This window comes from Chenopodium album, chromosome 12 (genome assembly GCF_948465745.1).
Source record: "Chenopodium album chromosome 12, dcCheAlbu1.1, whole genome shotgun sequence".
Taxonomy (NCBI): Eukaryota; Viridiplantae; Streptophyta; class Magnoliopsida; order Caryophyllales; family Amaranthaceae; genus Chenopodium; species Chenopodium album.
Window position 1 is genome coordinate 48,770,340 of NC_137845.1, and position 27,513 is coordinate 48,797,852.

At 37.4% G+C, this 27,513-nt stretch overlaps 1 protein-coding gene and 1 long non-coding RNA gene across 2 annotated transcripts; both read right to left on the reverse strand.

The window, feature by feature from the left end:
• Nucleotides 1-11,840: 11,840 nt before the first annotated feature.
• LOC145570565 (uncharacterized) lies at nt 11,841-22,879 on the reverse strand. Its single transcript, XR_014096497.1, has 2 exons — nt 12,469-22,879; nt 11,841-12,214 (listed from the first exon to the last, which is right to left on the reverse strand). It is a non-coding gene; the product is annotated as an uncharacterized LOC145570565 (long non-coding RNA).
• A 1,938-nt stretch (nt 22,880-24,817) lies between these two features.
• LOC145572496 (protein FAR-RED ELONGATED HYPOCOTYL 3-like) lies at nt 24,818-26,981 on the reverse strand. The gene is made up of 4 exons (XM_081631469.1): nt 26,935-26,981; nt 26,803-26,843; nt 25,320-26,694; nt 24,818-25,174 (listed from the first exon to the last, which is right to left on the reverse strand). Exon 3 carries the CDS (start codon nt 26,200-26,202, stop codon nt 25,465-25,467), a length of 738 nt encoding a protein of 245 aa, XP_081487595.1. The 5' UTR covers nt 26,203-26,694; nt 26,803-26,843; nt 26,935-26,981; the 3' UTR covers nt 24,818-25,174; nt 25,320-25,464.
• Nucleotides 26,982-27,513: the final 532 nt, after the last annotated feature.

The following is a 27,513-nucleotide window of genomic DNA, read 5'->3' on the forward strand; positions in this document are numbered from 1 at the left end:
CTGAGACCCATATCTTACATGAATAACCGAATTGACAGCTCTAAATACACTACGATCTAGAAGAAGGTTTTAATACATAATGATCATTTTTAGAAAAATAACTCAACCCAGCTTCTATATTTACCACCAAGAAGGACATTGGTAAAAAACGGCTCCAATTATGTTGTTTATGTATATCTCCAATCCTCCATTGCCTTTTATGGACTTGTGTTAATCCTTATTGTCATTCTTTATTATATCAGGAGTCCATGGATAAGAGAATTCCTAAGCATTCTCGTAGATCATATCATCCTAGCTACCTCAACACCGTATAATGTATATCACCCTATAACTGCACCCGAAACAACTTATTCATTATTGTATGTACTACATATGACTGTAGAGTAGAATATAGTTAAGAATGATTACTCACACTATCAAACGTATTTAATGAAAATGGCGGGTAATTGCATCGTAACTTACGTGGGATACACACTTTTAACCAAATTAGGCCTCTATGCTAGTACATTAAAAGGGCTAAATATGAATTAGGTTTCCTTGATATACGTACTACATCACTATAATAGAGGTGCATAAGGTTCAAACAACTAAACTCAATATCATGTCCTCCAAAGAAGTCGTTCTCTCCTGCTAAACAATGAGTGAAAAAATAGTGACGCTTCTTCTTCCCCCTCTAAGAAGAAGGTCAAAGGCAAAAAGGGCTCCAAGAGGATGTATAAACCCCTTTATAAGCATAGCCTACAAGCGTCCACTACGAATGACAATGCTTTTAAACGGCTCCATGGGAAATACCCGTGTTGCCGTAATGAAACAGTGCTTCCTGCTGTTACTGATAAAGTCTTACGTGAAGTAGCAGCAACTTATAAACCTAATAGTAACTCCCAACCTGACCTGTTACCAACAATTGAACGTGGGTTAAAAATCCTAGACCTAGATGAGAATAATAACAATAATAACGCAGGGGTGACTACTTATTATGTAATTGTAAGTAGCAAATCCCCTGAAGATGTTGGTGTCATGTATTCTATAAAGGGTCATATCACAGTTAGGTACATTTATGAAGAATATGAGAATAGGGTAGATTTGCTAGTGGATGAGATGTTTCTGTCTAAGGCTAGTACGGGGGAGGTTATCTCTCCTGATGAAATTGTATCCGAGGGGGGTATAAAAAATGGTGACCTCTTTTATGCCTAAGCAAAGGTAATATTTAAATTCTAAATGTTAGTGTATGTCTTTCTATCTTTCAATTATTTTTTATAGTAGCTTTAAATACTAATTTCAAACATTCTAATGCAACTTCTTTGGTTGACAACAGAATCATGAATCTAACATGAATCCTAGTTTGAAAGTGTTCTACATTGTTGATTGTAGTGACCATCCAACGAAAATCAAAGTGAAGGCTATAATAAACACCAAATTGGTTAGATTGTACCAAACTATTGGTTCTTCCGGGATCAGGAATGAAGGTAATGTTTATGCTCTTCCAAACCACAACTATTATCGTTGTGCACAGTGTAGCAGACAGTGTTTGGAGGATTGATGTGGTGTGAGCAGATCTTGACTGCCTATAAAGTATTTCACTCATGGAGGTTGTGTAATAGTCTGTGTAACCTTAGCTTATGATAAGCCTTTCTATCATTCCATGTAATATGTCGTACTGTTCTATACTCTAGTAAGTTGGAACATGTGTGCTACACAATGTGTAATCTTAAGTTATCAATGTCATTTAAGTATCTAGATTGTGTTATGTTACTGTAGACACCCATTTGTATCTCCCCAAAACCAAACCCAGTGATGAATACCTTTCATGTCATTTGATTATCGAATAAGGTGAAAGTGTGAAAGGTCAGGTGTTGCGGTTAGTTTTTATTAAAAATTCTTTCTTTCTGTTTTTGAAAAACAACTCTATTTATGAAAATAGCTAATCCAGTTTAGTTCGGTCCACGACAAGGGTCCAATAATAGTGTATTTGGATGGGTCTTGCAAAGAGCTTTCCAACGATATATTATAAGCCCAATTCCGATGAGTAATGAGGAAGTTATGGCAAAAATACTAAACTGGGCCCGGTTTGATCTTTACATGCAACCCGATGATCTAGGGGAGGGCCCAATGTTAATTATTATTCCTAAAGTTATTAGAATTAATTAAAGTCTTCTAGAATTCTCCAGAAGGTTCTTTTAAGTCCTAATAAAATTAGAATTAATAATTATATTTTGATAAGTTTTACTTGGAATAAAATATTATTTTATGAAAAATACGATTTCAGTTTTCATACGGACTTTACAAGTCAATTTTGATTGATAAGTGGACTCCGTGTTTGAAAGCGCGTAGGAATCCAGGCTGTCGCCAAACGACAGGCCTGTCGCCAAGCGACAATTTTGGTTTTGCGGCGACAGCTTGGAGTTTAATTCCTTATCAAATTCTACCTATTTCCGGACCATTTTCTTATAAATAGGGTCCTGAACCTCCGTTTTTATTCATCTACCATCTACAATCATCAATTCTACAATTAATCTATTCTCTCAATTCTCTCTAAGCTCTCATCTCTCTAGCTTTTCACAAACACAATTCCGCATTCACAAGATCTAGAAACACCTTGCCAAGTTCGAAGTTGCCTTCGCCCTAGACGTGAAAGGTTATAATTTTTGAGGGTTTGGTCCCAAATCCAGTCTAAACTTTTCAATTATTTGATTTAATTGTTTGTTTTATATTTTCCTTGAAGTTACTAACGCGTGTATTTTGTTATTAGAAAGAGATACGAGGCATCAAAATATGTAATCTTATTGCTCTATTCTTGTAGGAAGCATGTTAAAATTTGTTTAATTCCTACTATCATGTTAGAATGTTATTATTGATTTCTAGTATCATGTTTAGGGTGCTTTTTACTCTTTTCTAATAGCATGTTAGTATCATGCTAGGGCTAAAGCTTTTATCTTTAATGCTTAGTGACATGCTAGGGTTTGTTATTAATCTTGTTAGTATCATGCCTAGGATCTTGCTATTATATTTAAGCTTTATTATTAATATGATTATTGTTATGATTATTATGATGATTGTTATTATGTTGCTTGATATATTTTATTTATTGTTATTGCTTGATCACGCCTTTTATGCATGTTTAAAGGGAATTTGTTCTTGTAATCACGCTTAATAAGTTAATTAATAATCTTATTTAGGGTTAATATGATTATAATTCAAGTGATTGCCAATAATAGGTTTGTTTGTGCATTAATATTCAACCAACATAGATTAAACAGGTTTAGGGTTAACCTAATGATTGCATGTTAGTCAGAAAGCGCACATGAATACGAGAAGAATGAAGTAGAGGCCTATTTTATAGGGCAGGTTCAATCTCTTTTAGGTTGGATTTGTACCTTCATCCCCGAACCCTATTTGGTTCAAGACCTTTTGGAATTGACGATCTCTTGGATCGTTAAGGGGTGTAACCTTCACCTCGTGAACGGTTTACAAGTTCCTAAAACTTGTTGGTGACTCTTTTGCTCTAGCTTCCTTGCCTTTGGACGCCACCATACTTAAGTGTATGATCACAGTGGGGCTCAAGTTTGGGATGGCTTGAAATATTCCCTACAGTTATTGGCGACTCTACTGGGGAAGATTTCCATTTTAATTCCTAAAATTTATTTTGGCAATAATTTAGAATGAGCGGATGAGACTCGAAACGTTCTAAGTATTTCATGTGCGTAATTTTGATTAGCATTACTGTCATATGCATAAAAAAGGTCCTCATTGGATAGACCATCTGAAATGAGTAAAAAACATAGGATATTTACACGTAGGAAACTTGAGAAATATCTTTCACAACTAGAATTGAAATACTACTGCGAAATCTGGAAAATTCTAAGAATGTAGATACCTGCTGAGGCATGTAGGAACTAGCGTCTAGAAAACAGGGCTTGTCGCCTGTAAAGTGCTTCTGTCGCCTGGCGATAGTTTTGTCGCTTGGCGACAGGGGTACTTTTGCGGCGACAGTCCCTATAGTCTGGCGCCAAGTTCTTCCAATACCGAGCCAGAACTTTGCCTTCTTGTTTTGACCATTTCTAGCACTGTTGGCTCGATTCTACTTACTGATTGAGTTTTTCTCTCTTTTCTGAAACCCATATGTGTTCTACATATAGACATAACCCTCTGGGGGTTCACGCTCCATCTACCCAATTGAACGCTCCTGGCAACGACGGGTACATCCGAGTTTGTGAATTCACCAAACCGTGGAAGCAAGTTTTTAACTTGCGGGGTCCCATCCATACGCGCCAACCCTTCCAAAGGTAAGGCTTTCGCACGGTGCATCCGGACTCATAACCATGGACTCTCTTTGACTAGCCCATATCCTTGAACTTTAGAGAACTAGAGCCATGGTTAGATTGCAAACTCATTGCATCATATTGTGACTATTTGAACTATTTGTGCATTCTTTGCTTGTGCATACCCTATATGTGCTAACCGTTTGTTTGACTTGTGTTTAAGTCCAAATAAACTAATTAATGACTAAAAAGGACTTAGTCTAACTAATTAATTAATTAATTTGACTAATTAAAGACTAATAAAGCAATCAATCTGACTTAGTACGACTGTAGGCTTGTCCCCTTAGAGTAAAATTACTGGAAACAGTCCCAGATTAATGTTCCAGCAATGGCGCAAAAGTTTGGGCTGTGGCGCCGCAGTTTATTGTTTGTCGCCTGGCGACAAGTTTTTCGTTTGGCGACAAGCTTCAAATTGTGGCGACAGTCCAGATTCTTACTCGAGTCATCACGACGAGTCTAATTAAATAGTTTGCTAATCAGTTCGATTATTTTATTAATAAACAGTACCTTTGTTAAGTCCTTAATTCAGTCTAGTCACATAGTCTACCCGCATGGTCTTACACAAGAGCCTTAACATGTCACATACACTCACTAGTGTTAGCACACACTTTATATAGTCACCATGACCATGTCTTAGGTTCATGCATGAGTCGGTTTTTTTCGTCATTTGAGTTGGGGGTACATTATACTCCTAATTTTTTCATATCTCTCCATCTACATTATCTTTCCATTCTCTACATGCTTTCCCCATGTCACAATATTCATTCTTCCTACCTTCTTCCATCCATTGCATATTGAATAGAGTTGAATCAAATAATTAACAATGAATATCCCTTAATTTCCCTTTCCACAGTACCTGGTCAAGGAGAGAAGGACGATTAATCAAAGACAACACCTTTATTCAAGTTCAACTTTTTGATAAGCCAATCGGCCGAAAAAGGAAAGCTAAGAAGATAATGGCAAATCAGGAAGAAGTCAACAAACTTAAGGGACAAGTGGCTAACATGGCTGAAATGTTGAAAAATCTGACTCTTCAAATCAATGACCCTGTGAGACAACAGCAAATGGAGCTCATGCAAGAAAGTTTGAGGAAATTATCCAATGACTATAGATTCCAAAGCATTAGCTCACAAGGGGTCTCGGTGGACAAGGATCTTCTTCAAATTATCTCACAAGGGGTCTCGGTGGACAAGGATCAATTACCCTATGAGACAACAGCAAATGGAGCTCATGCAAGAAAGTTTGAGCAAATTATCCAATGACTATAGATTCCAAAGCATTAGCTCACAAGGGGTCTCGGTGGACAAGGATCTTCTTCAAATATGCAATGATTTGAGGTATCCCTTGTAGCCACATCATATCACCTTTCACCCTTCAAATATGCAATCCTTTTTTGATAAACCACTTTGAGCCTCGTTTAACGATAGACCTTTCATTTTTCAACCCATATCTACCTAACCTTGGGATGGGATGGTGTGCAACTTATGCAAATTTCAATTTCATAAAAAGCTTGAGTGACTTCAAAAGATTAAAATGGCAAAATAGAAACAATAAAAGTGTACAAAAGGGCAAGTGTTCCAATGTCTTTGACATGAACATGTCTTTGATATGAACACGTCTCAGATTGCGTTTCTTATCGAGTGCTTGGTACCGTGCCTGAGAAACATGAATGCTAAGTGAGTGATAGACCGCATGATCGGGATTGCCCACATTTATAAAAATATAAACAAAAAATGCAAAAGCAAAAAAGAGTTAAAACACTCAAGCATAAAAATACAAAGATTCAAAAGCAAGGTTGCACACCTTGGGGGCTTACCTAGGGTGTTGAGCCTTTATCCCTTTCTTCTTCAAACCTTTAGCCTAACCACGTTACAACCCTTAAAAGACCTTTTTGAGGTATACACACTTGTGCGAGGTTCGGCTAGAGCTACGTTCGGCCTGATTCCTAATGGATACGTAGGCAACCTCACATTGGGGTGCGGCCGTAATAAAAATGCATTCATATTTACGTTCATAATTGATCATATCAAGGGATTTCCAATGCTCATCCCTAACCATTTAGAGCTAGACTTGGGGGCTTGATCCCTACATTATTAGCATACCCAGCCTAAGGGTCACCACCATTTGACTCTTTTCAATATAATTTTCCAACCTTAGCCCTTGCGACCTAACCTTAGTGTCACTTTCACACACTACACAGATACATGACCAAATAGTCTTTCCCTTAGGAACCATTTGTCATGAAATCTTAACACAACGTTGAAGCATACTTTGTCATAACAAAATCACTCATCACTCATCATTGCATCACAAAGTATGAAGTACTTAGCCTCCGCGCCTAAGTTACCTAAATATTTTCATTATCGAGTCAACCAGGATAGTCTAAGATGTTACAATCCTTATACTGTGAGAGACAACATTAACGGAATAAGCTCATTCAACATGCACCATCAAAAACTTCGCTTCTTTCTTTTTTCGCGTCTTTCTTTTTCGGGAGAAAGTCGGTACCCTCCACAAAAATGACGGAAATTTTTGCTTTTTTTTTTTTTTTTTTTTTTGCATTTTCGAGTCACACGATCACATTAAAATGCACACACGAGTCATGTACACATTGAGTCATGTCGTGTTATCACATCGAGTTAAGTCTACGCACACGAGTCGATTTGAGTACATCAAGTTACACGTCGAGTCAAGCAACACTAAGTCTTAAGTCAACCCTAATTACATGAGCAAAGTCCTATAGTCAAAAATATAAATGCAAGTACATTTCAGTGAGCAAGAACATTCTCGGATTTTTTCGAAAAACCGCAAATGAAAACCTGACTCCAGCGTCAGACGACAAGGCAGTCGCCTGGTGACAGAAGAAAAGCGCGGCGCCAGAGTCTTCTAGCAGGCGCCAGTGCGGCGACGCAATGCATGGCCCCATGTTAAATTATGCGGACATACATCAATTTCGGGTTCCTTGGTACGCCAGTTAGCCCCTATAAGCAAATTGACATGATTAGTAGTCGGCTCGATTACAATCGCAGTAAGTGATTGACCTGACGACGATCGTCTCACTTAGCTTAAGCGCCTAAGAATTGGCTCATTACAAGTACCAAGGCATCGGTTCAAAAGCAAGCACTTATACGACAATTTTTCCAAGATTGGATTGTCATCCCCAACTGACAATATTTCCAAAAGTGGATTGTCGCGCATTCTTCTTCGACAATTTTTCAAAGATTGGATTGTCATCTCAAATTGGCAATGTTTCCAAGCGTGGATTGTCGTGCTCCTTCTCTGTTTGGCAATTTTTTCCAAGTTCGGATTGTCATCTCTGGCAAGTTTTCCGAGATTGGATTGTCATACACATAGTTCCCTATGGAAAAATTTCCCAAAGGATTGTCGCAAGTCTCTATTCATCTTAAAATTTTGGCAAAGGTTCCTCAATGTGGATTGTCATTCATTTCAGTAAGTGGCAAATTTTCCCGAAGTGGATTTTCGGTCGACTCTTTTTCGCAAATGTTCCAAGACGCGGATTGTTAATAGTGGCAATATTTTCCTAAAAGGATTGTCGCATAGCGTTGGCAAATTTCCAAGGTGGATTGCTTTCAAGAGTTATATTCCAAGATGTGGATTGTCGATCGTAGCAAAGTTCTTATGATAGATTGTTACGGAGCATTGGCAACTTTTCCCAAATTTGGATTTTGGCAAATTTTCCGAGATACGGATTGTCGCTTCATCGTAGCAACATTTCTAAGGATGGATTGTTACGTGGCATTGACAACTTTCCCTAAATCGGATTGTCATCATCATACAAGAGTTGTGTTGACAACTGTTCCTGAAGAAAAGAGGATTGTCATCACCCAAAGCATCAAATCAAAATTCAAGCAGCATTAAGGATCGACAGGCGTTGATCTTCGGTAATTTTCTTCGGAATATTATCACGACAACTGAAGGTGATTTCAAGCGGTGTTATCTTCGATCGTGTTCCCTAAGATGTGGAAGATGGTCACAAAGCGGAAGAGGATCGTTTCAAGCGAAGCAATCTTCGATAGTGTTCCCTGGCTTGTGGAAAATTATCACAGTGGAAATTGGAGACAGTTACAAGCGTAGCAGTCTTCAGGCGGGATGACGTTCTCTAGCTTGTGGAAGGTCATCAAAACAAAATGCAACAAATCGGTTACCTTCAGAGACGTGTGCTCGACGGTGCAAGATACGTGTTTCTTAACTCTTTTATCTGTTTTAATTAACGCTAGTTTGCAGGTATCGGAGTTACAAGAGTGATTTAGGATCGCAGAACGTTCTGAACCATTCTCCGTCCCTATCGCTACTTTGACTTTCGTTTTCGAAACTTGCGTTTCTCCAAACTTAGTCAAAGTGGGGGCTTCTGTAGACACCCATTTGTGTCTCCCCAAAACCAAACCTAGTGATGAATACCTTTCATGTCATTTGATTATCGAATAAGGTGAAAGTGTGAAAGGTCAGGTGTTGCGGTTAGTTTTTATTAAAAATTCTTTCTTTCTGCTTTTGAAAAACAACTCTATTTTATGAAAATAGCCAATCCAGTTTAGTTCGGTCCACAAAAGGGTCCAATAATAGTGTATTTGGATAGGGCTTGCAAAGATCTTTCCAACGATATATTATAAGCCCAATTCCGATGAGTAATGAGGAAGTTATGGCAAAAATACTAAACTGGGCCCGGTTTGATCTTTACATGCAACCCGATGATCTAGGGGAGGGCCCAATGTTAATTATTATTCCTAAAGTTATTAGAATTAATTAAAGTCTTCTAGAATTCTCTAGAAGGTTCTTTTAAGTCATAATAAAATTAGAATTAATAATTATATTTTGATAAGTTTTACTTGGAATAAAATATTATTTTATGAAAAATACGATTTCAGTTTTCATACAGACTTTACAAGTTAATTTTGATTGATAATAGGACTCTGTGTTTGAAAGCGCGTAGGAATCCAGGTTGTCGCCAAACGACAGGCCTGTCGCTACGCGACAAGCCTTGTCGCCACGCGACAAAGCTTGTCGCCAAGCGACAAGTTTGGTTTTGCGGTGACAGCGTGGAGTTTTATTCCTTATCAAATTCTACCTATTTCCGGACTGTTTTCTTATAAATAGGGTCCTGAACCTCCGTTTTTATTCATCTACCATCTACAATCATCAATTCTACAATTAATCTATTCTCTCAATTCTCTCTAAGCTCTCATCTCTCTAGCTTTTCACAAACACAATTCCGCATTCACAAGATCTAGAAACTCCTAGCCAAGTTCGAAGTTGCCTTCGCCCTAGATGTGAAAGGTTATAATTTCTTAGGGTTTGGTCCCAAATCCAGTCTAAACTTTTCAATTATTTGATTTAATTGTTTGTTTTATATTTTCCTTGAAGTTACTAACGTGTGTATTTTGTTATTAGAAAGAGATACGAGGCATCAAAGTACGTAATCTTATTGCTCTATTCTTGTAGGAAGCATGTTTAAATTTGTTTAATTCCTAGTATCATGTTAGGATGTTATTATTGATTTCTAGTATCATGTTTAGGGTGCTTTTTACTCTTTTCTAATAGCATGTTAGTATCATGTTAGGGCTAAAGCTTTGATCTTTAATGCTTAGTGACATGCTAGGGTTTGTTATTAATCTTGTTAGTATCATGCCTAGGATCTTGCTATTATATTTAAGCTTTATTATTAATATGATTATTGTTATGATTATTATGATGATTGTTATTATGTTGCTTGATATATTTTATTAATTGTTATTGCTTGATCACGCCTTTTATGCATGTTTAAAGGGAATTTGTACTTGTAATCACTCTTAATAAGATAATTAATAATCTTATTTAGGGTTAATATGATTATAATTCAAGTGATCGCCAACAATAGGTTTGTTTGTGCATTAATATTCAACCAACATAGATTAAACAGGTTTAGGGTTAACCTAATGATTGCATGTTAGTCAGAAAGCGCACATGAATACGAGAAGAATGAAGTAGAGACCTATTCTATAGGGCAGGTTCAATCTCTTTTAGGTTGGATTTGTACCTTCATCCCCGAACCCTATTTGGTTCAAGACCTTTTGGAGTTGACGATCTCCTGGATCGTTAAGGGGTGTAACCTTCACCTCGTGAACGGTTTACAAGTTCCTAAAACTTGTTGGTGACTCTTTTGCTCTAGCTTCCTTCCCTTTGGACGCCACCATACTTAAGTGTATGATCACAGTGGGGCTCAAGTTTGGGATGGCTTGAAATATTCCCTACAGTTACCAATGTTAGTATGTCACGTATGTACTCTTGTTAAATTAGTTGGATTATTTGTTAGACAATGTCCAACCCTAAGTTCTAAGTTATGTAGTATCTATTATGTATGTTCAAAACTCTTGTAAGTTGGAACATTATGCTAAGTATTATGTAATCGTTTTGTTTAACATATATCTTCGCAGATGCATTTACAAAACAAAATCCTTTATGTTCCTTCAAACTATAACACTTAAACATGGGCAAATGGCCCACTTTTCTGCCTGATAATGACGATACTACTTGACTATGAAACTAAAAAATTAAAACAAGTCTAACTAGTATACTCCCTCCGTGTTTTAATAAGTATTACAGGTTGGTTTTTTTCACAAAACAACATAATGACTTTGACTTGATTATTTTACTAATATAAAAAAAAAAACAAAAAAACAAATATTGTTGTATAACACATTATTGGATTTATTACAATGTACACTTTCATATTATAAAATTTGCTATAATTTTACTAACATATAATTAGATACATTGATGGTCAAATTCGTGTCTCGATATGCGTGTTTGGTCAAACTGTAGCACTTATTAAAACACGGAGCGAGTATATGCTTTAGAAAACAACTACCGGTCGTTAAATTCTGTAGTTGGGCTCAAAGTCCAACCCTTGTTTGTTATCCATGTTGTATATGGTTGGTGAACATCAATAGTTGGGCCCTATTTATTTTTTGTTCAACTAATGGGCCAGACCAATGATATATTTATTGAACTACCTCTTTTGAATTGGAAGTTCATAATACAGTTTTAGGACATCGAACTTGAAAGGATAACATTATTGGACCACATCCCTTTTGAATTGAAAGTTCATTAATAAAAGTTTTTGACACCAAACATGGGCCCCAATAATACTTGATAGTTGATGGACAAATCAGTTATGGATATAGTGTATTGAGGTGACATACATTTACTAGGCCCAACCCACGAGGAGATGTTACAATATGTAAACAAGTAATTGGACAAGCACACACTTGGGCCGCAGCTGTCTTGTTAATAAAGGCAATTGGAGGACAACTATCATATTTTTGGACCACAAAAGTATTTGGGACAACACTTGGGGTACCTAGTTGTACTAAGACAATGGGCTACCTAGTTGGACTGACACATATAACGAATGTAAGGGCCAACTCTTCACAAGAACGATATCAACACGAACCATTGTGTCATACAACAATTAATGATCGAGAACCAATTGAAAGTACAACGCTAAAAGCGGGTTTACAAAAGACATACAACATTTAAAAAACGCTGAAAGTACTAAGTGAACCATCCTTGCAGCGAGCAATGCTAAAAACGGGTTTACAAAAGACACAAAACATCTAAAAACGCTGAAAGTACTACGAGAACCATCCTTGCTGCCAGAAATGCTACAAGCAAGTTTATAAAAGACATGTAAAAAACCAAAATACTAAGAGCTCCATATCCAAGACACAAAAGCCAGTATTCCTGGACATTACCATGGTTATTACTCCAAAACACATTCACCAATACCCACATTGTCCATTGATGAACAAGGTCAGTTGTCGTGCAGCTCAAAATTCAAAAGATTCAGTGTCACTAAGCATACCGCTGTCAGCCACGACTCGATATCCACCTTTGGTCTGCTATAACAACCCAAAAAATATTCAATGTCAACTATATGATCTGCTTATAAGCATACATACATACATACATACATATATACATACATACATACGTACATACATGCATATTATGTGGAATGATCAGTTATCTACATACCCATATCATTGTGGCATGGTTCTGGGGTGGAATTAGACATGGGAACAAAACAAATGTATAAGTTACCATCCAAAACACGAATGAAGAACAAAAAGCATATGGGAAGAAATTGAATTACCTGCTTTCTTCTAATTCTAGTATTTGGTGCCTTATAACCTGCTTCCTTCTACTTCATACGGTGTTCCTTCACGTCCTCCTTTAGCTTGGACAGAGACGCAAGTAACATGTCCACAGCATCTTCATCAACGGTAGAAGCTTCTTCACATAGTGGCTCAAAGGCAGTCAAAATTCTATTATACCTTCTCACCTCTGGGGTTTGTGACAGGTCATGAAAAGCAACCTTGACCCGTGTATGCTTCCTAACTATGTCTTTCCTCCACCGTTCTAAAATATATTTTTGTGGTATCTCAAACACCAAATTATGGTCCATAGTTCTTATATAGTGCTTCAGAATATGCCATGGGTTTCAAACTTACGGCATTTACATGACACCTCTTTCGTCGTTGTGTTAAACCTAACGCGGTAGCAACGTCGTCTATCGGTAATAACCTCTTCGCTTAGCCCTTTGGGAACAATCCACACCCTATCTTCAAGTACATACTCTTTGGTATGATCATCAACAACCCTTTCAGCCCTACTATTACAATACACCATCCTAAACAACTCTTTCTGAACCTCTTGGAATTTACCATTAGTGTACAGCCTTTGATATAATTTTCTCAACCTTATTAGGCGGTGACCATACTTCATACATCTGGCATCAGCTTTATTTTCATCTTGGACCCTTTTCTCCATTGCCCTAGTGTAGGAAATATTTCAAGCATCCCACACTTGAGCCCCACTGTGATCATACAATTAAGTATGGTGGCGTCCAAAGGGAAGGAAGCTAGAGTAAAAGAGTTGCCAACAAGTTTTAGGAACTTGTAAACCGTTCACAGGGTGAAGGTTACACCCCTTAACGATCCATGAGATCGCTAACTCCATAGTGGTCTGGAACCATGACTGGATATTCGGGGATAAAGGTAAAAATCCAACCTAAAAGAGATTGAACCTACGCTAATAATAGGCTTCTACTTTATTCTTCTCATATTCATGGGCGCTTTCTGACTAACATTCAATCAATAGGTTAACCCTAAACCTGTTTATCTATGTTGGTTGAATATTAATGCACAAACAAATCTATTATTGGCTATCACTTGAATTATAATCATATTAGCCTAAACAAGATTATTAATTATCTTATTAAGCGTGATTACAAGTACAAATTCCCTTTAAACCTGCAAGAGAGGGCGTGATCAAGCAATAACAACAATATAATCAACAACAATAAATAATCATCATAAAAATCATAATAGTCTCAATCTCAAAGCAATAATTTTAGCAAGAACCTAGGAATGATACTAACAAGATTAATAACAAATCCTAACATGTCACTTAACAATAAAGATTAAAGCTTTAGCCCTAACATGATATTAGAAATAGGAAGCAACCTAAAAATGATACTAGGAACATATATGATATTAGAAATCTTAGTTAATACCCTAAACGTGATACTAGGAATCATAAAGACATCCTAACATGATACTAGGAATTAAAATAATTAAAGCATAATTTCTACATCAAAAGAATAATTAAAGTAATTAAATTACTTACTTCGATGCCTCGTATCTCTTTCTAATGACAAAATACGCGCGTCAGTAACTTCAAGAAAAATATTAAACAATTAAATTAAATAATTGAAATAGAGATTTATGACCAAACCCTCAGAAATTATCAACCTTTCACGTCTACGGCGAAGGCAACTTCGAACTTGGCTAGGTGTGTCTAGAACTCGTGAATATGGAATTTTGTAAAAGGGAAAAGTTTAGAAAAAGGGAGGGAATAAGCTTCTAGCTTTTAGAGAGAGAGAATAGAATTAGATGATTGTTGGATCCATAAAAACGGGGAAATACGACCCTTATTTATAAGAAAATAGTCCGGAATTGACAGAAACAAACCAGAATTTGAATCGGAATAAAACTGTTCCTTGTCGCGAGTGACAGAGTCTGTCGCCATGCGACAGGAATCACGCATGGCGACAAGCGCTGTCGTTTTGGGACAATTACAAGATAAAACGTGTTTTTAGTGCGGAATCCTTTTATTACTATAATTAAGCAATTAAAACTCCGTTTTTATCAGATTTAATCAAAATAAATACTTGTTTTATTTCAAACCAAATTCATTATTAATTATCAATCATAATGCTATAAGAACTCAAAATAACCCTCTAGACTACTCTAGAAAATTAGAATCAATCCTAATAATTCATGGAACAATAATAACTAACGGGCCCTCCACTAGATCATTGGGCCGTAAAACCATTTCAGACCCAATTTAGTATTCTGGCCATAACTTCCTCATTATTCATCGGAATTGGGCTTATAATATATCATTGGAAAGCTCTTTACGATCCCGACCCAACTACACTATTATTGGACCATTATCATGGACCAAACTAAATTGGACTGGCTATTTTCATAAAATAGAGAAGTTTTTCAAAAACAAAAAGAAAGATTTTTATTAAAAACTATCACATCACAAGGCTTTTGACACTTTCACTTCATTCGATAATCAAGCGACGTGAAAAGTATTCATCACTGGGTTTGGTTTTTGGGGAGACACATTTGGGTGTCTACAGAAGCCCCCACTTTGACTGATTTTGGAGAAACACATGTTTCAAAAACAAAAGTCAAAGTAGCAATAGGGACGGAGAATGATTCATAACGTTCTGCGATCCTAAATTATTCTTGTAACGTCGATACCTGCAAACTAGCGTTAGTTAAACAGATTAAAGAGTTAAGAAACGCGTATCTTGCACCGTCGAGCACACGTCTCTGGAGTAACCGATTTTGTTGCTACGTTTTTGTTGTGACAACCTCCACAGTGCCTCGTGAACGCCATCGTCAAAGATCGCTGCTTGTAATTATCCTCGATTGTTTGTGACTGTAGACACCTAAAAATGTCTCCCCAAAACCAAACCCGAAAAAAAAACACCATTCACCGCCATTATTGGTCGGGTTGAGTATTTAATCTTTTAGAGTGTTTAAATCCATGTTCTATACAATACATTTCATAAACCAATCCATTTCCTAGCTCATTTCCCTAAACCATAACTTGTTATCCACTTTTCGTGTCCACATCGCAAAATCGAGAGAAACTGATTTTTTGGTCTTATAATTTTGATCCAATTATTATTTGGTTGGATAGAATTGAAATAAGCTTTCCAACCATATATCATAAGCCCAATTCCGAGCTATAACGAAAAAGATATGAGCCAAACACTAAACTCGGCTCAAAAGCAACACCCTTCCACTAAAACGGCCATATCTAAAATCTAAAAATTATTTTGACCTAATTTTGACCTAAAATTATTGTGTTGGAAAGTAGACTTGATAAGCTTTCCAATGATATATTATATGCCTTATGCCAAGTTACGCATCAAAAGTTATGATGATTTTAAAAACGTATAAAAAAACTGGAATTACCGCGCACGGTGTAAAAGCACCGTGTCACAGCGCTTGATGACGTGGCATGGTGCCTGGTGCCGTGACACGGTAATTTACAACGTGTCACGTTGCATTTTGCCATGTTTTTAATCCACCGTGTCACGGGAATATTGCCGCGCCACGGGATTTTGCACCGCATCACGGTACAATTTCCCGTGTCACGGTGCCCGTTCAGTGACACGGGGCTGTTCCGTGTAATTTCCGCGCACTTTTTTTTACCGTGACACTGTGTACTGTACCGTGCCACGGTGGACACTACCGTGTCACGGTACGTGTGCCGTGTCACGGAATTTTCTCGTGTCATTTCCGCGTAAACCCTTCACGCATTTTCATTTCCCGTAGGTCAAATATGTCCCGCGTCACTCCAATTTTCCCCGCGTCACGGGATTTTCCCCTATCTGACGGTGCCTGGCACCGTGTCACGGTGTTCACTGCCGTGTCGCGGTGTTAATTTTTAGGGTTTTTATCTTTTTAGGGTTCCGTGTGTTCCCTCTACTCATTTTCCCTATAAATACCCCCTCCTTTCTGCAGTTCGGGGCACAAAATAATTCTCTCTTCCTCTCTTTTACACCAAAAATCATTCTATTCTCTTTCTCCCATATTCTAAGCCTTAAACCTATATTCCTAATTACACCATTCTTCCCTTAAGCACTCCAATGAGTCCATACTTAACCCGAGGTTCCGTCCTTAAACCAAGGCGTGAAAGGTACAAATAACTGAGGGTTTGGACCAATTCAAATCTACATTTATTTAATTATTTCCATTTGATTTATTATTTATTGAAGTTACTAACAGTTTATTCATGATGTAGCAATTTAAAGGAACGCGCGTCATGTGAGTAATTAATTAATTTAATTACTTATTTTATTTTTATTGCTAGTATCATTATTAGGTTTATTTATATTTGATTTGACTAACGCTATTATTGTTAAATTGCTTCCAATATTAATGTTTATTCTATTATTATTTATGATCACCATATTACATGTTTAACGGGAATATGTAATTGAAAATCACGCCTAATAAGATAATTTGGACAACCGGTTTAGGTTCCTTTTTAATCTTGTTATTAATTCAAGTGATCACTAATATTTTAGAATTATATGTTGCAATAATATTCAACCAATTTAGTATAATAATAGTTTGGAGCAAATTGAATCTTTGTTTGTATGCCTTTGAGATCGCAGGAATACTTTTCACTATAAGAATCGAGTAGAGGCCAATACGGGCAAATGTGACTCCATGACTCAATTCGTACCATCATCCCCGATCCTCCTTTCGTGGTTCCAAACCATATGGTGTTAGTAATCTCATGGATTATGAATGGGGTGTAACCTTCACGGGTCAATCGTTGTTGCCTATCATTGTCCCTTATTCGTGGTTACCTTTTATGATCCGTGAACGGTTTACAAGTTCCTTAAAAACTTATTAGCGGCTCCCTACTTTCCTTGTCCTTAATCGTAATATGTCAATTCCTACTTCCTATGAGTGCCAAGCATATTCACAACATGCTTTAACGTAGGCCCATTTCGAGCGATGCCTACAGTGGCAATCCTCCACAGTACCTCGGGAACATCGTCGAAGGTGACTGCTTGTAGCCATCTTCAAGGTTGTGGCAGTACCTCGCCACACTGTGCCTCGTCACTATGGACAATCTCCTCTCTACTTTGGGACATCGTCGAAGACCGCTGCTTGTAGCTATCTTCAGGGATGTGGCAGTACCTCGCCACCGCAGTACAACGCCGCTATAGACAATCTCCTCTCTACCTTGGGACATCGTCAAAGACCGCTGCTTGTAGCTACCTTCAACTTTATTGCGATAATCTTCTTAAAAAGATTATCGAAGATCACCACTTGTTGATTCTCAGTGCTAATACTTCGCTTTACTATTTGTTGTTACTTCGTTGTGATTCCTTGTTGTGCCAGTACCTCGGCGCATTTTGTAATGAGCCGGTACTTTGGCGCTTGTGCTTGCTTGTGAACCATTACCTTGGTGCTTATACTCGCTTTGTGAACCATTACCTTGATGCTTGTAATAAGCCAATACTTAGGCGCTTTAAGCTAAGTGAGACGATCGTTGTCAGGCCGATCACTTATTGCGATTGTAATCGAGCCGACTACTAAATCATGTCAATTTGCTTATATGGGCTAACTGGCGTGCCAAGGAACCCAAACTGCTGCATTAGGTCCGCATAAACGAGTATGGGGGCCACCTATTGTGTTGTTGAGCCAGCGCGCGCTGATTCGTGTTGTCGTCACAATTTAGCTCTATCATTATGGGACAAGAATCACACTGTGCATGATGTTTGTTGCTGAAGTCGGGTTTTCGGAATAAAAGCCCTTTCTCCTTCCTCATTTCGCTGCTGCTGTTATGGTTTGTGTTTCGCTTTGAATCTTCGACTTGGTCGTTTCCTTTCAACCAAATCTGCTCAAATCTCTTGCAAATTAAAGCTCTCCATCTCTAGTTTGCCGATATATGTAAGTTTTGCTCTTTGGAAGTGATAGCTTCCTCGGCCTAGAAATCTTATCCTTCAAGATCTTACCGAATCCAAGTTAATTTCCATAGAGATCTTTTATCTTGGGAAATTCGTGTTCATGACCAATTACTACTCCAAATGAGGTGCTTGGTCAACCCGGATGTGCTCAATCAATCAACATGATTATCATCAGGCCGATCTTTAATCCAACTGCAATCAGGTCGACTTTAGTTGATTTGTTAAGCTGTTTGCATCCTTTTGCTTCAAATCCTTTGTAAAAGTTTCTCGTCCGTTGGGGACTTAGTGTACCTACATTTATATTTTTGACTATAGGACTTTGCTCATGTAATTAGGGTTCACCTAAGGCTTAGTGTTGCTTGACTCATTGTGTAAAACTTAATGTGCTTTTAACACATATGACTTGTCATGACTCGACTCAAAGCGTTTGACACATATGACTTGACATGACTCAAGGTGTAAACTTGACTTAATGATGACTCACTGCGTGTGACTCGTGTGTGCAGAGTGTTGACTCATGATGCATTATGCGCCTTGAAAATGCAGAAAAATAAAAAATTCTGTCATTTTTGCGGAGTACCGACTTTCTCCCGAAAAAGAAAGACGCGAAAAGTCAAGAATAAAGTGTTACAATGCATGTCGAATGAGATTAAACAAATGTATGTGTCGATGTCGTATTTTAGGGTGTGTAACATCCTAGGCTTTTTCGATTGTTGATTCTAGATGAAAGTATTTAGGTAACTTAGGCACGGAGGCTAAGTACTTCATACTTAGTGATGCAATGATGATAAGGTATGCTTCCACGTTATGTTAACATTTCATGACAAAAGGTTCCTAAGGGAAGTATCATTTGGTCATGTATCTGTGATGTGTGTGAAAGTGATACTAAAGTTAGGCTGCAAAGGCTAACGGTATGGAAAAATATTATTTCGAGAAGAGTCCAATGATGATGACTCTTAGGCTAGGTAAGCTAATGATGTAGGGATCAAGCCCCCAAGTCTAGCTCTAAATGGATAGGGATGAGCATTATAGATTCCTTGATATGATCATGGTGTAAGTGTGTGAATACGAATATGACGGCATTACGGCCGCACCCCAATGTGAGGTTGCCTCATATCCGTTAGGAATCGGGCCGAACGTAGCTCTAGCTGAACCTCGCACAAGTATGTGTATACCACAAATAGGTCTTTTAAGGGTTGTAACGTTGTTAGGCTAAAGTTTAGAGAAGAAGGGGATAAAGGCTCAAGACCCTAGATAAGCCCCTGCAAGGCATGCGACCTTGCTTTTGAATCTTAGTATTTGTATGCTTGAGATTTCTCACTTTTGAACTCTCTTTCTTTTGTTTTTTTTTGCTCTCTCTCTTTTTTGTTTTTATAAGTGTGGGCAATCCCGATCATGCGTTCTATCACTCACTTGGAATTCATGTTTCTCAGGCACGGTACCAAGCACTCGATAAGAGACGCAATCTGAGACGTGTTCATATTACAGACATGTTTATGTCAAAGACATTGGAACACTTGCCCTTTTTTTACACTTTTATTATTTTTTGCTTTTTTGCTATTTTAATCTTTTGAAATTACTCAAGCTTTTGAAATTTCATAAATTGCACACCATCCCATCCCAAGGTTAGGTAGACGTGGGTTGAAAAAAGAAAGGTCTATCGTTAGACAAGGCTCAAAGTGGCTTGTCAAGAAAGGATTATGTACTTGAAAGGTAAAAGTGATATGATATGGTTACAAGATGTGCCTCAAATCATTGGGATACCTTGTGCTTAGTTCGGCATGGATTTTTTTTTTTTTTTGGATGCAATGCAACGATCATATACGAGAAAAAGAAATGCTCATTTTATTAAAAGGAAAAAGGAAAAATCCTACAAAATAAAGTATATTAGAAGGAAAAATAAAATCTAAGGAAAATAAAAGATACCTATGCTAGACTTATTGGGGAAAGAAAGAATAAAAGAAAATAGAAAAAGAGGTCACGAAATCTTGTCATTGAAGCTCGCCTCGTGTCTTTTGTTTCATCATCACCCAGTCTTCTTGCCATTTAGAGGTATGGGAAGCTTGTTATTATCAATTAGATATTGGATGTCCTCTTTTAGCTTCCAACAACTCTCAATAGTATGACCCCTACCTATATGGTACTTGCAGTGTACATTTGGATCCCAACTAGGCAACCTTTTCTCAGGTGGGGGATCTTAAATAGGTCCAATGGAAGTAATGAGTCCCCTGGCATGGACTCGATCGAAAGCAGTATCATAGCTAATCCCAATAGGAGTGAATTCCTTTCTTAGCTGCTTTCTAGGTCCTTGATTATCCATGGCTAAGACTTCATTGAGGTCAAAGCACCAACATTGTTACCAGAGTAGGTGTTTTCGAAAGAAGAAGGGTGGTCGTTCCTCTTTCCTTTCCAGCCACTGTTGTTATTCCTACTAATCTTGTCCTACTTGTTGCTCGGAGAAACATGAAGGAGATTTGAATCAATGAGGTCTTGAACGCGATCCTTGAGGGCGAAACATTCTTCGGTGGTGTGACCACGGCCTCTATGATATTGGCAGTAGCATTTTGGGTCCCAATTGGAAGACCGTCTCTCAGGTACTAGATCTGAAATTGGACCAACAGGGTGAATAAGACTTTGGCCCTGGAGGTAGTTGAAAGCTTCACTATAAGTCATTCCTATTGGTGTGTATTCATCAATGGTCCGTTTTCCCCGCGGCTTAGGAGTATTGAGTTTTTCATTAAATCCTTGATGTGAGGAAGAGGAAAAATAGTGATCCTCCTTTTTGTCCTTTCGGTCTTGACAATGAGAACTTTGTTCAATAACCATTATCCGGTTTTCTAGTCCTTCTATTGCACCCATAAGCATGACAACAGTATTTTGTAGTTCATGAACGTCCTCTTCCAGACTTGACGAGTTTTCCTGGGTATTACTTAAGAAAACTTCTTCTTCAATGGCCATTATTACGACCCTTTTTCTTCTATCAAAGAGTGCTACTTCAACAAAAGTGTTGTCTTGGTTAAACACCCTTCTCTTCTCAATCAAGTGCTGCGGAAAGGGAAGTTAGGGGTAAATTTTTATTTTTGACTCAAGATCTATTCAACATGCAATAAATGAGAAGAGATCATGGAGGAAAAAGGAGAATGATATGAGTGGAAAAATGATGTTGATAGAGAAATATGGGAGAAGTAGGAATAGAATAGGCCTCCAACTCAAATGACGGAAAAACGACTCATGCATGAACCTAAGACATGGTCATGGTGTGAAAAGAGTATGTACAAAGTGTGTGAATACTTGTGAGTGTAAGTGATATGTTCAAGACTCGTGTCATGACCATGGAACTAGACTATGTGACTAGACTCAAACAAAGACTAAGCTAAGACTCCATGTATGTGCACTAAACTGGACAGGCTGTAGTATTTTAGTCATAACTTTTTATTTGTGACTTCGAATTCAACGAAACCAACGCCAAATAAAAGATAAAAGTCGGGGCTACATATCCATAGGTTATATGACTCGTAATTCTTTCTAGAACTCCGGCTATGACCAAAACAAGTTGACATTTGTGCAGTATACGGGAATAAAAATCCGGGTTGACCCAAAGGAACTATGACTCGATTTTAGACATATTTATTAGCTCAAATTAATTAATCAATTAATTATGCAAAGTCCTTTAGTCCTTGGTTAGTTTATTTAAGCATATTCATAATCACAAGTCAAACCAAAAGGTTAGTTTAATCACATGTAAGTATGCACAAGCAAGTAATGCACAAGTAGTCAAATAGTCACGATATGATGCAATGAGTTTGCAACCTAACCATGACTCTAGTTCTCTAAAGTTCAAGGATATGGGTTATTCAAAGATGGTCTACGGTTATGAGTCCGGATGCACCGCGTGGAAGCCTTACCTTTGGAAGGGTTGGTGTGTGTGGATGGGACCCCGCGAATTAAACTCACTTCCACGGTTTGGTGAATTCAACAAACTCAGATGTACCCTTCGTTGCCATAAGCGTTCGATTGGGTAGATGGAGGGTGAATTCCCAGAAGATTATGGCCATATGTAGAACACATATGGGTTCGGAGAAGTGAGAAAAACTCAATCAGGAAGTAGAACCGAGCGAACAGTACTAGAATCGGTCGAAACAAAGAAGGTAGATTTCTGGCTCGGTATTAGAAGAACATGGCGCGAGACAACAGTACTAGATAGCTCTGTCGCCAAACGACGTTTCTGTCGCGTAGCGACAGAGCCATCGCATGGCGCTGGCTCTGTTTTCTCGGCACCAGTTCCTACATGCCTCAGCAGCTTTCTGTTCTTTGAATTTTCCGATTTTTCGTAGCGTTTTTTCAATCCTAGTTGTGAAAGATATTTCCCAAATTTCCTACGTGCAAAAATCCTATGTTTTTGACGCATTACGGATGGTCTTTCCAATGCGGACCTTTTTTATGCTTATGTCAATAATGTCAATCAAAATTACGCACATGAATACTTAGAACTTTTAGAGTCTCATCCACTCATTCTAAATTATTGCCAAAATAAATTTTAGGAATTAAAATAAAAATCCTCCCCAACGGAGTCGCCAAAAAACTGTAGGGAATATTTCAAGCATCCCACACTTGAGCCCCACTATGATCATACACTTAAGTATGGTGGCGTCCAAAGGGAAGGAAGCTAGAGTAAAAGAGTCGCCAATAAGTTTTAGGAACTTGTAAACCGTTCACATGGTGAAGGTTATACCCCTTCACGATCCATGAGATCGCTAACTCCATAGTGGTCTGGAACCATGACTGGATATTCGGGGATGAAGGTACAAATCCAACCTAAAAGAGATTGAACCTGCGCTAATAATAGGCCTCTACTTTATTCTTCTCATATTTATGGGCGCTTTCTGACTAACATTCAATCAATAGGTTAACCCTAAACCTGTTTATCTATGTTGGTTGAATATTAATGCACAAACAAATCTATTATTGGCTATCACTTGAATTATAATCATATTAGCCTAAACAAGATTATTAATTATCTTATTAAGCGTGATTACAAGTACAAATTCCCTTTAAACCTGCAAGAGAAGGCGTGATCAAGCAATAACAACAATATAATCAACAACAATAAATAATCATCATAAAAATCATAATAGTCTCAATCTCAAAGCAAAAATTTTAGCAAGAACCTAGGCATGATACTAACAAGATTAATAACAAATTCTAGCATGTCACTTAACAATAAAGATTAAAGCTTTAGCCCTAACATGATACTAACATGATATTAGAAATAGGAAGCAACCTAAACATGATACTGGGAACATATATGATATTAGAAATCTTAGTTAATACCCTAAACATGATACTAGGAATCATAAAGACATCCTAATATGATACTAGGAATTAAAATAATTAAAGCATAATTTATATATCAAAAGAATAATTAAAGTAATTAAATTACTTACTTCGATGCCTCGTATCTCTTTCTAATGGACAAAATACACGCGTCAGTAACTTCAAGAAAAATATTAAACAATTAAATTAAATAATTGAAATAGAGATTTATGACCAAACCCTCAGAAATTATCAACCTTTCACGTCTAGGGTGAAGGCAACTTCGAACTTGACTAGGTGTGTCTAGAACTCGTGAATGTGGAATTTTGTAAAAGGGAAAGGTTTAGAAAAAGGGAGAAAATAAGCTTCTAACTTTTAGAGAGAGAGAATAGAATTAGATGATTGTTAATGATTGTTGGATCCATAAAAACGGGGAAATACGATCCTTATTTATAAGAAAATAGTCCGGAATCGACAGAAACAAATCAGAATTTGAATCAGAATAAAACTGTTCCCTGTCACGAGCGATAGAGTCCGTCGTCATGCGACAGGAATCACGCATGGCGACAAGCGCTGTCGTTTGGCGACAGGATTGTCATTTTGCGAAAATTAAAAGATAAAACGTGTTTTTAGTACGGAATCCTTTTCTTAATATAATTAAGCAATTAAAACTCCATTTTAATCAGATTTTATCAAAATAAACACTTGTTTTATTTCAAACCAAATTCATTATTAATTATCAATCCTAATGCTATTAGAACTTAAAATAACCCTCTAGACTACTCTAGAAAATTAGAATCAATCCTAATAATTCATGGAACAATAATAATTAACGGGCCCTCCACTAGATCATTGGGCCGTAAAACCATTTCAGACCTAATTTAGTATTCTGGTCATAACTTCCTCATTATTCATTGGAATTGGGCTTATAATATATCATTGGAAAGCTCTTTATGAGCCCGACCCAACTACACTATTATTGGACCCTTATCATGGACCAAACTAAATTGGAATGGCTATTTTCATAAAATAGAGAAGTTTTTCAAAAACAGAAAGAAAGATTTTTATTAAAAACTATCACATCACAAGGCTTTTGACACTTTCACTTCATTCGATAATCAAGCGACGTGAAAAGTATTCATCACTGTGTTTGGTTTTTGGGGAGACACATTTGGGTGTCTACACCTAGTATACTTTTATAGAAACTCATGCAGTTTTGTTTTGCGGTTGACAAAACTGTCAAAAAAGCTATTTATGCTCTCAACCTTTTGGGTTGTTTTCATTCCTGCCCAGAAATACTCTTTCATGAATGTAGATACCCACATATGCCTCTCCTGAAAAAGATCATCAAGCCATTCATTCTCTTCCAACTTGTAGTGCTTGATAAGTGCTAGCCTACCTTTCTTAAATTCTTCAATGGTAAAGCTCTCGTATATAACAGCTTTCAACGACCTCTTAAATTTTCTGGTACCTGTCACGTATTGTGCACATATAGTAAATTATAAATAGTAAGATAGTGTACGTAATTACGTATATCTGTATTTCTACATACTTGCGAAAATATAGGGTTATTTAATCATGTAAAAGATATGAAACAACGGTGACCAATAACTTACAGGGTGCATTTTCCAAGCTTCTTCGGGAACTTCTTCGTAATGTGCCATATACACCATCGATGGCGGGAGTTTGGCATAATTTCAGCTAACGGCTTCCTCATCGCTACAGCTTGGTATGTAAGTATGGCCAACGGAGCTTTGTTCCTCATACATTGTACCCACTGACGAAATACCCAAGAATATGTGTCGCAATCTTCACGAGAAACAAGAGCACAATTGAGTAGAATCGATTGACGTGATGGTTCACCCTAACAAAGATTGCAAACGGAAGTTCATATTCATTTGTTAGATAAGTGGCATCGAAGCACACAACATCCCCAAAATCTTCATATGCTGCCCGACTCCGTGCATCGACCCAGATGACGTCCTTCAGGCGACCTTCTGCATCCAAACAGTGAGCGTGATAAAAGTTTGAATTATCGGCTTGCATATTTTCAAAGTAGCGTATCATTGCTGCAGCGTCACCACCCTCCATTTTAAGCCTCCTCGCCTTATACACCTCATGTTGAAGGTCCTTCACACTCGGTAACACCCTCTGCCGGGATAAACCTCCGTGAATTTGAGATACGGGAACACCCTGTTCGTAAAAGTTAAGCAACTGCTTTCGAACAGTAGGCGTGTAATTCTTCATTCTATACTCCTTCACCAGCTTAGATTTTCCCAAGGTAGCATTATGATTGTTATGTTCATTGTTCACTTCTTTTATAACCCATTCACCTTCCTCGTTGATACTAGCATATATCGTAGCGCCACATGAACACTTTTTGGAGGTCCTCTTCCCCTGCTTTAGCTCATCTTGTCCTATAACCCCATTCACCTTACCACCACACCCGGACACTTCCATCGCCTTAGCCCTCTTCTTAGCCTTCCTTAACACCCTCATGTTAGAAGCACCCTAACATTCACATCGCCATCTTGACCCCCTACGCTCCTTAGTTTTCTTTGAAAAATTTCCTGGAACGCGAGTAACCCCAAACCCTTTTTGATTGGCGTATTGTTTATAATATATCTCAATATCCTGCCAGGTTCTAAAAACCATACCCACCCTCGGTGGTTCTACAACGGTAACAACATTAACTCGGTTGTTAGAGACAATAGTCTCAATTGTTTGGATAGGAGATGAGTATACAACAAGGTTACTACTTGGAATTTCTCTCACAGCACGATCATGGGTTTGCAACAACGACTCACCAACGACGGAATCAATCGTGTTATTGTCAGGCTCAGTACTGACAGGAACACAAGTCATCGATTCGGAACATATGAATTTGGGGTTATTATCATCACCCAAACTAATTCCACCAACAGAAGTAACAACATCTTCCTCTATTATCGCTTTATCCATAATCGTATCCATATATAGTTCAACACAGATCTACCCACAATTAAAATTGAGTAATTTTAATAAACTTACAACATAAATCAACTTATTATACATCAAACCATATTATAATCAATAAAGGAGATAGGAAGTTAAACTTACTTGAAGCTTGATAATCGCTACCGCCGCTTTACCATTTCAGCCTACAATCAAAATTGAGTAACTTTAATCATCTTACAATATAAATCAACTCACAATACATGAAAATATAATAAAATCAAGGAAGAAACTCACTTAGAGCTTGATAATTGCTACAGAGGGCAATACCATTTCCATTCTCTTATTGATGGGCTTAGCTCACCAATAGAGGGCAATAATGCATGTCATTTTCAAATTTGCTACAGCGTAGTTTACGGTAACTAACCATAGTTAACAAGCGTTATACGGCAACAAACGGCTATTCTACTTGGCGTCCAAAATCCAATCTAACGAAGCTAATGCAAGTTGTGGTGAGCTGTCAAAAAATTTGAACTAAGGGGCACGCATTTGCATGTTATTTACAATTCATGCCATCAGATTAACGAATTTCGCAAATCTGGGGCATGAACTTGTATTTGCCGCTCTATTAGTCTAAGAAACAAAATATTATAGGTATTTGAAAAAATAAATAAATTAAAGTGATGTTTTAAAGTAATTTCTTTAATATTAATTATATGAATTAATTTTATTATTAATTACTTCTTGAGCAAAATTCAATAATACTCCGTCTAAAAGATGTTCAGGCAGTAAAGATGATATCTTGTACCGGATCAATGACTCGCTTTTTCTATAATTAAAAAAGAGTTAGAATAATATTCAAGGGAAATGTGTGTG